The 13,089-nt window shown below is 44.0% G+C and overlaps 1 protein-coding gene across 1 annotated transcript in view; it reads left to right on the top strand.

The window, feature by feature from the left end:
* Nucleotides 1–13,089, top strand: part of LOC310773095 (tetratricopeptide repeat protein 7B-like) — a 42,422-nt gene that overhangs the window by 2,667 nt on the left and 26,666 nt on the right. The window contains exons 3-9 of the mRNA XM_083633013.1: nt 2,755–2,892; nt 3,210–3,398; nt 3,602–3,719; nt 6,933–6,990; nt 7,813–7,885; nt 9,049–9,209; nt 9,879–9,995. Of these exons, the coding sequence (XP_083489139.1) occupies nt 2,755–2,892; nt 3,210–3,398; nt 3,602–3,719; nt 6,933–6,990; nt 7,813–7,885; nt 9,049–9,209; nt 9,879–9,995 (854 nt within the window). The remainder of the gene's footprint in view (nt 1–2,754; nt 2,893–3,209; nt 3,399–3,601; nt 3,720–6,932; nt 6,991–7,812; nt 7,886–9,048; nt 9,210–9,878; nt 9,996–13,089) is intronic.

Consider the following 13,089-nt stretch of genomic DNA (forward strand, 5'->3'; position numbering starts at 1 on the left):
TCAATGATGATGTCATTAGTGATGATGTCACCAGATGATGTCTTAGAATTAGGGCAATTACCTAATGAAAAAATCTGGCTCCATCAGGTCACCCGCAGGGGTGCTCTTTACACCTGAAAGTTTCAGCCCGATCGCACGTAAAATGGCATAGCTGTGGTCGAACAAAATTCTGCTCACTCACAGAAACTTCTCATTCCTATTACTAGTGGACCCGTGGGAGTTAGACCTCCCTCAAAGCTTCCGGGACACACTCAAATTATTTTTCTTTGCTCCTTTATTTATATATATACACAACTGATTACTTATACTCCCATCACTTATATAGCCTCAGACTGATGACATAACTGATGACATCATCACTGATGACTTCACTGATGACATCACTTATATAGCCTCAGCCTTAGGGCATTAATTATTAATTATTATTATTAATTAATTAATTAATTAATTAATTAATTAATTAATTAGGGCAATTAATATGCCGTAATTAAAAAATCCGGCCCGGTCAGGTCACCCACATGGGTGCTCTTTACACTTCCTGAAAGTTTCAGCCGAACAAAATTGTGCTCACTCACTCACACACACACACACACAGAGAAACTTCAAAATGTTATTATAGATAGGATAGGATTGGATAGGATAACGGCCGGTTCACACACACGCCTACGCCTATGCCTACGCCTATGCCTACGCCTATGCCTACGCATATAGGCATTGCTTCATGCACGCCTGGCGCCTATTTTCGTTCACACAGGACGCCACGCTCTGCGCTACGCTGAACACATGAGCAGCGGTTTTTTTACACTTTTCAGATCTGATTTATAGCATGGGTGAGTCCTCTTTTTTATTGTAATGTGCAAGTGAGGATGTCTGTCTATTTCCTGGCCCGCTGTAATTGTTATTTTCCCTGGGGTAATCATGTGACTATGAGTCATCAACACCATGAGTGAAACTTGCATTGAGACAGGGGGGGTATATATACATCTGACAGAAAAGACGTTAATAGAGGAACACATGAAGGACAGCTCTCCTCTCCTAGTATGCTCCACCCTCCCTTTTGGGCAAACTCGGTAGAAAATATGGCCCAAGTCCACCAGAAACAACAGCCAGCTTGACAGTTCAGCGCGCCTAGAGCTGAAAAATAGAACAGACGCCTAAACGATAAATGCAGCGCAGCGTAGGCACAGCGCGAGCGTGGCTTCAGCACAGCGTGGCAGCGGTATGTGTGAACGCTCTCGTCTGTTAACAAGGACGCCTAAATTTTAGGCGTTGCTTAGGCGTTGCTTTAAGCGTCGCTCTAGGCGTGTGTGTGAACGTGGCGTAAGACATTGTTATTACTAGGCATAGGCTCTGCCACTGCGCGGCCTCGCCCATAGCTCGGCTGCTGCGTGGCCTCGCCTGCCCTATTGGCACGCGAATGCGTTCACTAAATGTATTACATCAGTGACGTCACAATGCCTCCTTGTGTGTGTGCATGTGACATCACTGATCAGTCTTATCACAGTGCCTCCTTGTGTGTGTGTGCGCCCTTATGACATCACTTTTGACATCATCACTGATTACATCATCACTGATGATATCACTGATGACATCACATCATTAGCTAATTAGCCTAATTAAAAAATCTGGCTCTGTCAGGTCACCCGCACGGGTGCCCTTTAAACACCCTGAAGGTTTCAGCCCGATCGCACGTAAAACGGCATAGCTGTGGCCGGACACAGAACTTGAAACAAACAAACATTGCCCACATACTAAATTTGATATATTCTCAAATACATACTGCAGCATGCGCTGGGACGCGTCATCAGTGATGTTATCTGGGGTCGTAAGGTGTTTCGGGTCTGTCAACCTCATACACCCTCGCCCAGTAGACCCAGCCGAGGCCAATTAAGACCCCGACTCGCGTCCCAGAAGCCGCTCACGGATCAGCCTTACTACTCTGTCTGCAACGTTGCCCGCGGGAGGGCTAAGCGAGAACGCCCAATCCGCTGCAATAGAGCTAGTGCTACGCCGCAGTATTGGCCCTTCGGTGCATGGAGGATCTACGCTCTGTGGGTTACTCCCGGCCGTGCTCCTCCTTCGTCTCACCAGACCCTCCCGTGGCAAAGGCAATCCAGAGGCTGAGAGGATGCCTCAAGGACGCCTCAAGAGGGCCTGTGCGCTGCACGTCATTTGCCTGCGTCGAGCACCTCGCTCTAGCCTGAAGGACCCCAGGCCGCGCCGATCTTTGCGCAGATTTTCAGGAGGCTAATCCGTAGCGTTTGTGGATTTCTCCCTCACGAGAGAGCCAAGATGGGGTGCTAATCCCATCCCGTACCGATTGCCGTCTCTCCGACCGTCAACTGTCTCTCCAGCTCGTCACCAAACTATACTTGGTTGTCACCTAGTCTTTCCTAAGTGTCACTGGCCAGAGGCAAGCCAGGATTCTACAGTATATAGTTAAAATTGTGTTTATAACATAGTTATTAGTTATTGAAAGGTGACCGGTAAGTTTCAGATTTAACTATATTAACACAGTGAGCTGGTTTTTATCAGCATACTGGACTTTTGTTGATATGAAAAAATATTAATTACAATTAATTATGACAATTAGTTACAATCCTGCACATAGTACCATTTTAATAAAGTCAGAGTTTTTTCTGTCTTTATCAGTGTGTGCGTTTGTTCCAGGCTAACCGAGATGCTGTGTTTATCTGTGTGCGTTTGTTCCAGGCTAACCGAGATGCTGTGTTTATCTGTGTGCGTTTGTTCCAGGCTAACCGAGACGCTGTGCTGAGCCGGATCCCCGAACACAACAACGATCGCATCATCAGCCTGCAGTCAGCCTCTGTCGTGTACGACCTCCTGACTATAGCTCTGGGCAGGAGAGGCCAGTACGAGATGCTGTCTGAGGTCAACACAACTCACACGCACGCGGGCGCGCCACATGCACACACACACACACACACACACACACACACACACACACCTGCCTCTGATGGATAGCTGTCAGATATTGATTCTATGTATTTTTTTTACATTATTTATTTGTTAATCTGGCTCACTGCAGATCCTGAAGTTAGGGTTATTTCAATAGCAAAATTGGTCTAATATTTATATCATCTAATTGAACTTAAAGGTCTTAAATAAATCTCAAATTCAACTTGATGAAACTTACTGATGCCCTGATAATACGAGTAAATTCAGTCTATTTTCCGTTGTTGCTGCAGTGTTTGGAGAGAGCCATGAAGTTTGCCTTTGAGGAGTTCCACTTGTGGTACCAGCTCGCCCTGTCGCTGATGGCGGCTGGAAAGTCGGCTCGGGCCGTCAAGGTTCTGAAGGAGTGTATCCGCCTGAAGCCCGATGACCCCACCATCCCACTGCTGGCTGTCAAACTATGCATCGGACCCCTGCACTGGGTAAGAACCACCACACACATGCTAAACCCCAAATACAGAAAACTACCCCTATCTAACCAACTATCCCTGAACTATCCCTAGAACAAGAACAAAGGCCTTTGGTGCACTAACTTTGTTTACCAATATATTTTTCTACCCACAAACCCCATCCCTCCCTTCTCCTTTCTCTCTCTTTTGACCTCTCTCTCTCCCCGTCGACCCAGTTGGACGAGGGGGAGTGTTTTGCGAAGATGGTGGTAGACATGGGGGAGAAAGCAGCAGAGTTCAGAGCCAAAGGTTATCTGGCTATAGGCCTGGTCTTCAGCCTCAAGGCTACCGATGGTAAGTCTCTGTGTCTGTGTACAGGGGGTTTCCAGGCTGATCCCAATCTAGGAATTATGAGAGCAAAATTATTGATTGATTGCTTATTAATTGGTTGTTGATCATTATCGACTCTGTTCCATAATGATCTATGGCGTCGATAATGATCAACAACCAATAAGCAATCAATCAATAATTTTGCTCTCACAGAACCCAACGGTAAAGAGTATTTTTAAGCGGTGCAACTGCTTCTATAGGTGACTTTGTCAGTATGAGCCTGAGATGTAAGCGCGCGTGATCTTATGGCTCATTTCCACCACATTTTACTGCCCTGCACAGCTCGTCACCAGTCGGCTGTACTCGTTTCGGCCGATGGATGTTCTGCTTCGACCGCCGATCATCTGTCCCCGCCCACCCCCGCCCACAGCTGGTCGTCATAGCGACCGCATATCTGTCCTTCGCCTAATAGCCGAAGTAGGCTATAACATAACGTTACAATTAAATCCATCCACAGAACTTTTAAACTGTTTATGAAATACTGGTGCCTCTAAATGACCTACAGTGTACATGGGCAAATGTGACAATCGGCCAGGAGAATGGATATCACTTTGTAGTTAGTCAAACTCACAGGCATGCGCTGCGCGCGGACAGGAGAGGCGCAACAGAGTGAAGCCTGTACCCCGGCGGCCTCTCACCAGGCAAGACCGCGGCTTCACCAAAGACCCGCCTGTGGCCTAGCGGAGCGCTGCACTAAACTACAGGAGCTTCCTGAGCAGCGGACTTTTTTCTCTCTTAGACAATTGAAACCACCGCCACGATTTTATTTCACCAGAGGCGAAGGCAGCAACACAAAAGACTGATGGAAATATACATAACAGAAGAGAAGGTAAGCCCACTAAACTGGTATGCAGCATTGCATTGACAGTCAGTAGATAGACAGAGTAAACATGATTCTGCCTGACCAATCAGTCTTCAACAATGTTTTCACGTCACCGTATGGTACCGGGTTCACAGAATAGAACCCAGACGAGGCAGGTACGAAAAGTAGCACGACTCAACTCCAATACAACCCGGGCTGGGACAGTTTTTACCGGTGGAATGAGACCATTTATCGAGTCGAGTCGAGCGGGACCACGCTACTACCTGCGGTGGAAATGGGCCATTACTTTAGTCACAATTTGTGACGGAAGTGATGTCAGTCGGGAGAGATTGGGGTTATCATGAACACAAATCAGTCATTGTCAGACATGATGGAGCAATGTGTTTTCACAGCACCCCAAGTTTCAGACATGGTCATTTCAACGTGCAAATGTGAGACTTAAACTTAAAGTGTAACTTACCCCCAAAACACTTTTTTTCAGCTTTTAACCAATATGACTTTGGGGGTGGTGTGTGAAGAATTCTGGTCAAAATTTCCACATTTGAGACCAAACTGTTGCCATTCTACCATTTGTATCATTTTTCACCAGCATAACTGGAATAAGTGTCCTCTATGGGTGGAACACTGCTTTTTTTTCCCCCTCAAATGAATGGGAGATTTGATACGTCGTGACGTCACGATGAACCAAAGACTATGGGATTTCAAGATAGTTACTCCCCTACTCCCCCTGTACCCTTTCGGCTCCTCACAACTCCAAGCCTATTCCCATGATGTCACTTGACCTGTTAATCACCTGTTAATTGATTACAATCGCCACAGTACACAATACTATCAATAAATGCCACTATAATCATAAAAGGAAGGAAATGGCATTGTGTTGCTGTAAATCATTCTCAACCTTTTTCATACTAAGGAGCCCTATGATGAGATTTGGTCTCTCAGATGCAAATCTTATTTTATTTTTTATTTTTTTATGTAGCCTAGATATGATTTTGTCCAGAATTCCATATAATTAGGTTGAGAGACAACATAGAATGCTGGAATCCTCTCAAGGACCACTGGTGGTCTTCTGTGCCCCTTTTCGCTGGGGACACGGAGCTGCTGCTGCACTGACGCTCTGCCCGCCTGTCTGTGACCAGCGGCTTGCCCAGTCGTATGCAGCGGTTCACGCAAACAGATGCGGGATTCCCACAATAGTTACTCCCCTACTCCCCCTGTACCCTTTCCCGGCTCCTCACAACTCAAGCCTATTGGAGGGAGGGAGGGGTTATTGTGTGTTTGCAGCTGCAGCTCCGAGCCCCCACACCAAAGTGAGCCTCCCCTGAGCGACTTTCATCCCCGCCGTCATTTCCGCAAACAAATCTCATCGCAGTTTAGCGCACATGTAAAATATAAATATAAAATAAAATATAAGGCTATACTACGACGTGACAACGTGACAAAGCTGCTCTAAACACATCGGCTACTATAATACATTTCCCTGCATCTCATACTGAGATTAGATCGGTATTGAGTTTGGACAGACTGAATTTATTGAGCCGAGGAGGAGGAGGAGGGAGCTCTGCAGCACTATTGTGCTGTGCTCTCGCGTCACTAGTCTCTTTTAACGTAAGTTACACAAGCCGCCACACACACACATGGGAAAAAATAATTAAATTTCTAGTTCGCCACTGAATGGCCAAATTTATATAACTTTCAACCATTTTGAGCAATGCCGTTTCCATACAGGCCACCAGCGTTGGCTAGTTGTTGATATTTATAAAGATATTGCAGCTCTCATATCAATTATTTTCGAGGCGGTGGGCAAACTGTAATGGCGTCGATTTCTGGAAAAAATTCTTGAGCTGAGCACAGCCAAAGAGTATAGTATAGACAAGAGGATACGTCATTTCTTGGTTTTTCCCATAGGTTTTTTCAAATCACCGTTTTGTTACATATCTGGGGGGTAAGTCCCCCTTTAAGTTCTCTAACTTTGTTCAGTACAAAATACTTGATTTTGAGTTGGTGTGTCGTCAGAGTTGTCCTGATATCTCAAATGTATCAGTCACTGTCAGAACGTATGGAGCAATGTCTATGTTCTTGCGCATCACAAACTCAGAAGACTGGAAGATAATCCTTGAAATTAAGGACACTGTGGTGTTCCTTCAGCAAATTAATACATTAATTAATAGATGATGATTTTTTTTCTTGTGTTTATGGTCTATTAATGGCTGTTGTGCCTCTTTCACTTGTTCTGCTGTTGTCTTGTCACAGCAGGCGGCTATTTCCTGGCACACTGTATCATTGTACCTCATCATATACCTGATCGCTCTCTTTTTTTCTCTGTCTTTCTCTGTCATTCTGCCCTTCCTCAGCATCATTGCGAGGCACACAGGAGGAGTACCAGAGGAAAGCTTTGGGAGCCTTCCAGAGGTTGGTATCTTGCTCTCTCTTCTCCCTTTTTACACCCACGTCCCTCATCTGCTCCACCAGCCAATTGTATTTTGGCCTGCATCACTTGAAGCACCCTGTATGTCTTCTCTCTTTCCTATAAGACTAATGCATTACGTTTGTTTGCACAGTTTCTGATCTGTAAATTCTTCTGTGTATTCTCTGCATATGAGCCAGAACATTTCTTAGGAGATGTCTCTATTTCTGTACATATGTTCCATCCATCCACAAATATGTTCTGAGAATGATGGTGCTACAGAGAACAGATAATAATAACTCCACTGATGGTGGCTCACAAGGTAGAGCACGTACCACCAAGGCTTAGTCCTTCGCACAGCCACCCCGGGTTCGAATCCGACCTGTGGCCCTTTGCCCCATTTCATCCCCTCTCTCTCTCCCCACCTTTCCGGTCTATCTACTGCCCTATCTAATAAAGGCAGAATGCCCCCAATACTAATCTTAAAATAACTCCATTGATGTTATTTTGCTCACTCTTATAATGCTGTAATCCATACATCTTCTCATACTTATCATACATACACTCTATTTACATTAACATGTTCTCGTGTTGTAATTGTCAGTTGTGTTATGTTGAAATACCCTCTCGTTTGCTCTATTCTTATACATACAGTAAGTTCTACTTTTGGCTTCTTTGCCATCTTCGCTGCCCATTACTATTTTGCTGCTGCAATGACCCAATTTCCCCCACAGGGATGTTTAAATTTTAATCGAATCTAATTTTATTTCATCTTTTATTCAGTGTGTCTGAACATTAAAAAAAAATCTGTCTTTCTCTCTGTGCAGAGCTCAGAGTCTGTCTCCCACTGACCATCTAGCAGCGTTTTACCTCGCACTGCAGCTGGCTGTGTCCAGACAGGTAACATTATACTGTACTGTAGTATTACCAGGGTTCAAAATTATACAAATGTATTTTAAATCACCGTTTGGAAACAGATTGTGTGGAATCTAGGACTATCATATGGCAGAATGTATTTTCAAACTTGCACATTCATTGCATTAGATGGTGGTTTTCATCTCAGTAGGGGAAGTAAGACTGTTCACTCCTTAACTCACCAGGGTTTCTGACCATTTTCAGTGATTTTCCCAAACCCTCAGAATATTTTCTTCTATGACTATGTAAACACCGAATATCCCAAAAGACAGAACAAAGCCTCTACTTTCATGGGGGGAAAAGCCTGGTTCTGCCTTCTTCCGTTCTTTAGTTATCTACACTTGAATGCAGGTTGTTTTCACCCAAAACGCCCGTCTCTCACCAGGAAGCTGAGGAAAATGTCTTTTTGTGCAGCAGAGCGAGGGAGAGATTCACCCCACACTAGAGAGCGGACGGGGCGGTTCACACTTTCATCTTGCCTGGAGGGCGGGTGCTTCCCTGTGCTCCATGTGTGGAGGTCTGGTGCTTCCCTGTGCTCCATGTGTGGAGGTCTGGTGCTTCCCTGTGCTCCATGTGTGGAGGTCTGGTGCTTCCCTGTGCTCCATGTGTGGAGGTCTGGGGGCATATTTGATGGCTGAAATTTACACGATGTGAGGGTTCACAAAGCGGATTACTAATCTAACTGACAGGAGAAGTGATTGGTGTGCGTTTACCAGCTTCTGGTGAAATAAATCCTTCAGCATTGAGTGACTGTCACGAGCCCGTGTGACAGCGCGGGGTGAAGCTGTTCGTTGCACCGCTTTGAGGCACCAAGCGGGATGTGTTTTATGAGCTTTCTTGATGAAGGGACATTTCTGTGGAGAATTCTTGTTGGTTTTGTATGACAATATCTTGCGTGCGACTATAGGAGTATAGTAGCACTTCATAAGAGCGCCATCTATCGCGTGGCGGTGAACAGACGGGTGGACGTAAAAACATGTGAATGGCGGGGAAGAAAACAGGAAGGAACAGGAAGCACATTTTTAGGACATGAATTTTGAAAGTCATCGATAGACATGGAATTTTCCATCAGGGCCTCTCTCCACTTGGAAAGAATAATGTCTGTGGCTGCTGAAAGTGGCTTGTCTTTGCTCCGTGTGTGCGTGTAGATCCCCGAGGCACTGGGCTACGTGCGTCAGGCGTTGCAGCTTCAAGGAGACGATGTCCATTCCCTCCATCTGTTGGCACTGCTGCTATCTGCTCAGAAACACTACCATGATGCTCTCAATATTATAGAGATGGCCCTGTCCGAGTATCCTGAGAACTTCAAGTGAGACACACACACACACACACACACACACACACACAGACACACACACACACACACACACACACACACACACACACACACACACACACACACACACACACACACACACACACACACACACACACACACAGAGAGAGAAACAGAAACACTACCACACTGCTCTCAATATTATAGAGATTGCCTTGTTGGTGTCAGAGAACCAGGATTGACCTTCAACCTACCTTCTGTGGAGGGATGCACGATATATTGGCAATCATATCGGTATTGGCTGATGTTAGTCATTTTTAATATATTGGTATTGCTCCGATGAGCAAAATAACAGCAATGTTAATGTCAGTTATCGTTATCGCCCAAAATTTTCATATTGAGAGAAGGAAACAATACAGTAAATCTGTGATTCGTGGGCTTTTCCAAATGTTTTTGGAATAAAGAAACACTTTTCAAATTCAGTGTTAACGTGTTTTTCAGTATGTACAAAATTTGATTGTCATAGATAGAAACATGTTTTTATACAAATCATATCTACATACTGTAGGTAAATAATATATTAATTGTGTATATATAATATATAATATAATAATTGTGTGTGTGTGTGTGTGTGTGTGTGTGTGTGTGTGTGTGTGTGTGTGTGTGTGTGTGTGTGTGTGTGTGTGTGTGTGTGTGCGCCAGTCTGCTATATACCAAGGTGAAGTTGGAGACACTGTGCAGAGGACCAGAGGAGGCTCTACTCACCTGTAAACACATGCTGCAGATCTGGAAGAGCTTTTACAACCTTACTAACCCCAGGTACACACCATTGACTGTATGTATATATATATATACATAGCCTACCATTGTTTTGTTTTACTTCTGTGTTGAAGCACATCCATGGTTGAAGTGGCCTGTCGCCATCTTGGGGTCCTTGCGCAGCTCACGCGAGACAGCATGAGGGGTTTCTCAGAACTGCAACTCCACCTGCTTGCTATTGGTCCATGATCGGCAAGCTGCACGATCACTGGACAGGCGTCCTGTCAATCACCCCAAAAACATAGTCTTTTCTATCGTCTATTTGACTCTAAACGGGTGAGTTACTGTATATAAAAATTCACCCCCCGTATAGTTGTTATGAAAGGTGAAATTAGCTACAATATATAGGCCAAAATTGTGTTTCGGTCTACTACACAATTGTCTGACTAAAAGAAACAAAAACTATTATTTGAACTAAGAAGACATAATGAACCTGATTGAGTTATGTGTTTTGGTCCATTCTGTAAACAAGTTTTCTTTTCTGTTTCCTCCCCCCCAATATTTTATTTTCAATTTATCTTAGAACAATATGCGAACAAAACAAACGAACAGGCTCAAACACAGGAAAATAAAATAAAGAAAACGCATACATACATCATCGACATTCAACATTACAACGTGGTGCTACCAGCCGCATAAGGTGCTTATGTGCTTGTAAGAAATGTTGTGCATGGGATCCCACGCAAGGGGTCCATGAGAAACCAACTGGGCGGGTCACCCGTCGCCCCTAACCTCATCGAGGTATGCTAGAAACCGGTCCTAAATAGCAAAATTTAAGTGAGTTGGTCCTCAGGAACCTGAGTCTCTCCATTCGTATAACAGAGATCATGTCCGTCAACCACAATTGAAAATAAGGTGAAGAGGGGGACTTCCATTCCTTCAGAATGATTTTTGTTTTACAACAGTTGTCCCCTGTGTCATAGACTGTTGCACAGTTATAGGGAAGTTGAGAGAGGACTCCGAGCAGCCAAAGATGGCAAGTTCCGCCTCTGGCTGAAGGGTTATTTTGTAGGCCTTAGAGTACCAATCAAATATTTTGGCCCAGAATCCCATCAGTGAAGGGCAGGACCAGAAGGCATGAGACAGTGCCCTCTGACACCTGACACCTGTCACACACTGGTGAGACAGATGGGAAGAACGTGCAGCATATGCTTATATTACAGGTTCGGTTACAAGCTCAAGTCTAGGGGCAAACAAATGGCACCGCAACTCTAGCCTAGGTAAACCCAGCCACCACGTGACCTGCTCTCTCAGTTCCCAGTCACTATCGTCTAGCGAACGGGCCATTCAAATCGATTTCTGGGGCGATTGAAAGACCCACGCAGACCCGCAGCCAATGAGTGACGGCGTGACTGCCAACATCAGTCCTGCCGTGATCGGCCAATCAGAGAGTGCGTCTTTGTCAATGACGTGTAACAGCTGCAGCGGCTTAGCACTACCTAGCCGTTAGCATTTGGCCTCTCTAAAGCATAGCTCCCGAGCTAGCTACTAGCTGGCTAGCTATATGGCTATGCAACTACGTGAGGAAATTCAAGTGAAAACAGCTGTTGAGGTTGAGGTCTGTTGATCAAAATAACACCTAGCGTTATCGAAATCGGATTTTAGCGGACCATACAAGCCAGGGCTTCAGAGCTGATCACCTGGACACATTTTATGGCGAAATTATCTGATAAACTTGTCTGTGCTGCTCTGTGGTGATCAGCTAATGTCTTCATAGCATTGTGATTATGATTTAATGCATTATGGAAGATAAACGCTGGTTTAACATAATTAAAATAATTCCCTACCAAACATGTAAAGTGACGCTTCTGGGCAGTAGACCATTTGGGCATAACATTATGTAATGTGACATGAGATCACCACATTTCAATAAATATAACGTTTTTGCACATTTGAATGCTGCTGGTCGTTTGTTTAATGCTGTATATATTGGATATTTAAAGCTGATACACAACACAATTGTGTTGAGGTAATTCTGCCAAGCTCAGTTAAAAATATAACATGTAACACTTTACACAATCAAATCTAACTTATTCACAGCAATACACAGTCCAGTAGTACAGTGGGCTAATTGTTTGAATTATATCGAAATATATTTGCATGGTGTAGCATGTAATGCAGATAATGTAGCTAGATACTCTGACACAGAAAGGCAGACAAGCTAGCAGCAGGGATCTTGTCACACTGATTCCAGATAAACTCCTCTGTCTAGCCAGCTATACAATATTGATCAAAATAACACCTATATCGAAATCGGATTTTAGCGGACCATACAAGCCGGGGCTTCAGAGCTGATCACCTGGACACATTTTACGGCGAAATTATCTGATAAACTTGTCTGTGCAGCTCTGTGGTGATCAGCTAATGTCTTCGCATTGTGATTATGATTTAATGCATTATGGAAGATAAACGCTGGAAGGCTGGGTAGCATTATAACGTCATCCAGGCTACAGTAACATTAGGCTATTATAGTTATGAAACGCTGATTCAAACGTTACAATAATAAGACACAATAGGAGCCAGTTACCCTACTGTAGATAGAGAGTAATTTCAGACCACCAGATATCACCATATTTATGTTATTAAATGCTGTAACGTTAACGGTAATTCTCATGTGTATGGTTTATTTATAAGCATTCATTGATTGAAGCAGAGTGCTGGTCGGTTAAGTTTCTCTGTAGTCATGTCCTCTGCTCCAATCTTCGTTCGTAGTTTCTTCTGTCTCTCGTCCAGCAGCTGCAGATGTCATCATTATCCACGTTATTGATTATTATTTATAAAAAAATCTCATTGTGTAAATATTTTGTGAACGCACCAATAGTTAGAGAAGGAAACCTCTCTTTGCATTTTATTTTGTTTTTTAATAAAAGTAGGCTACTTAATATCTCACGTGGCTTTGATTCATCATTGCAAATTTAGCCCAATTTGTATAAAATGCAGATGTGAACAGCTAGGTTTAATGACAAATATGGAATATCACCCAAGGAAATACCACGGTTTAATGCCAACAGATAAACCATACAGATTTGTTGTAATTGTGAACACAAAGGGAGCAAAGACATGGTTTTCAAGTATAACACAATGTATTTTATTC

Source organism: Poromitra crassiceps, assembly GCF_964638095.1.
Source record: "Poromitra crassiceps genome assembly, chromosome: 3".
NCBI classification, from domain to species: domain Eukaryota; kingdom Metazoa; phylum Chordata; class Actinopteri; order Beryciformes; family Melamphaidae; genus Poromitra; species Poromitra crassiceps.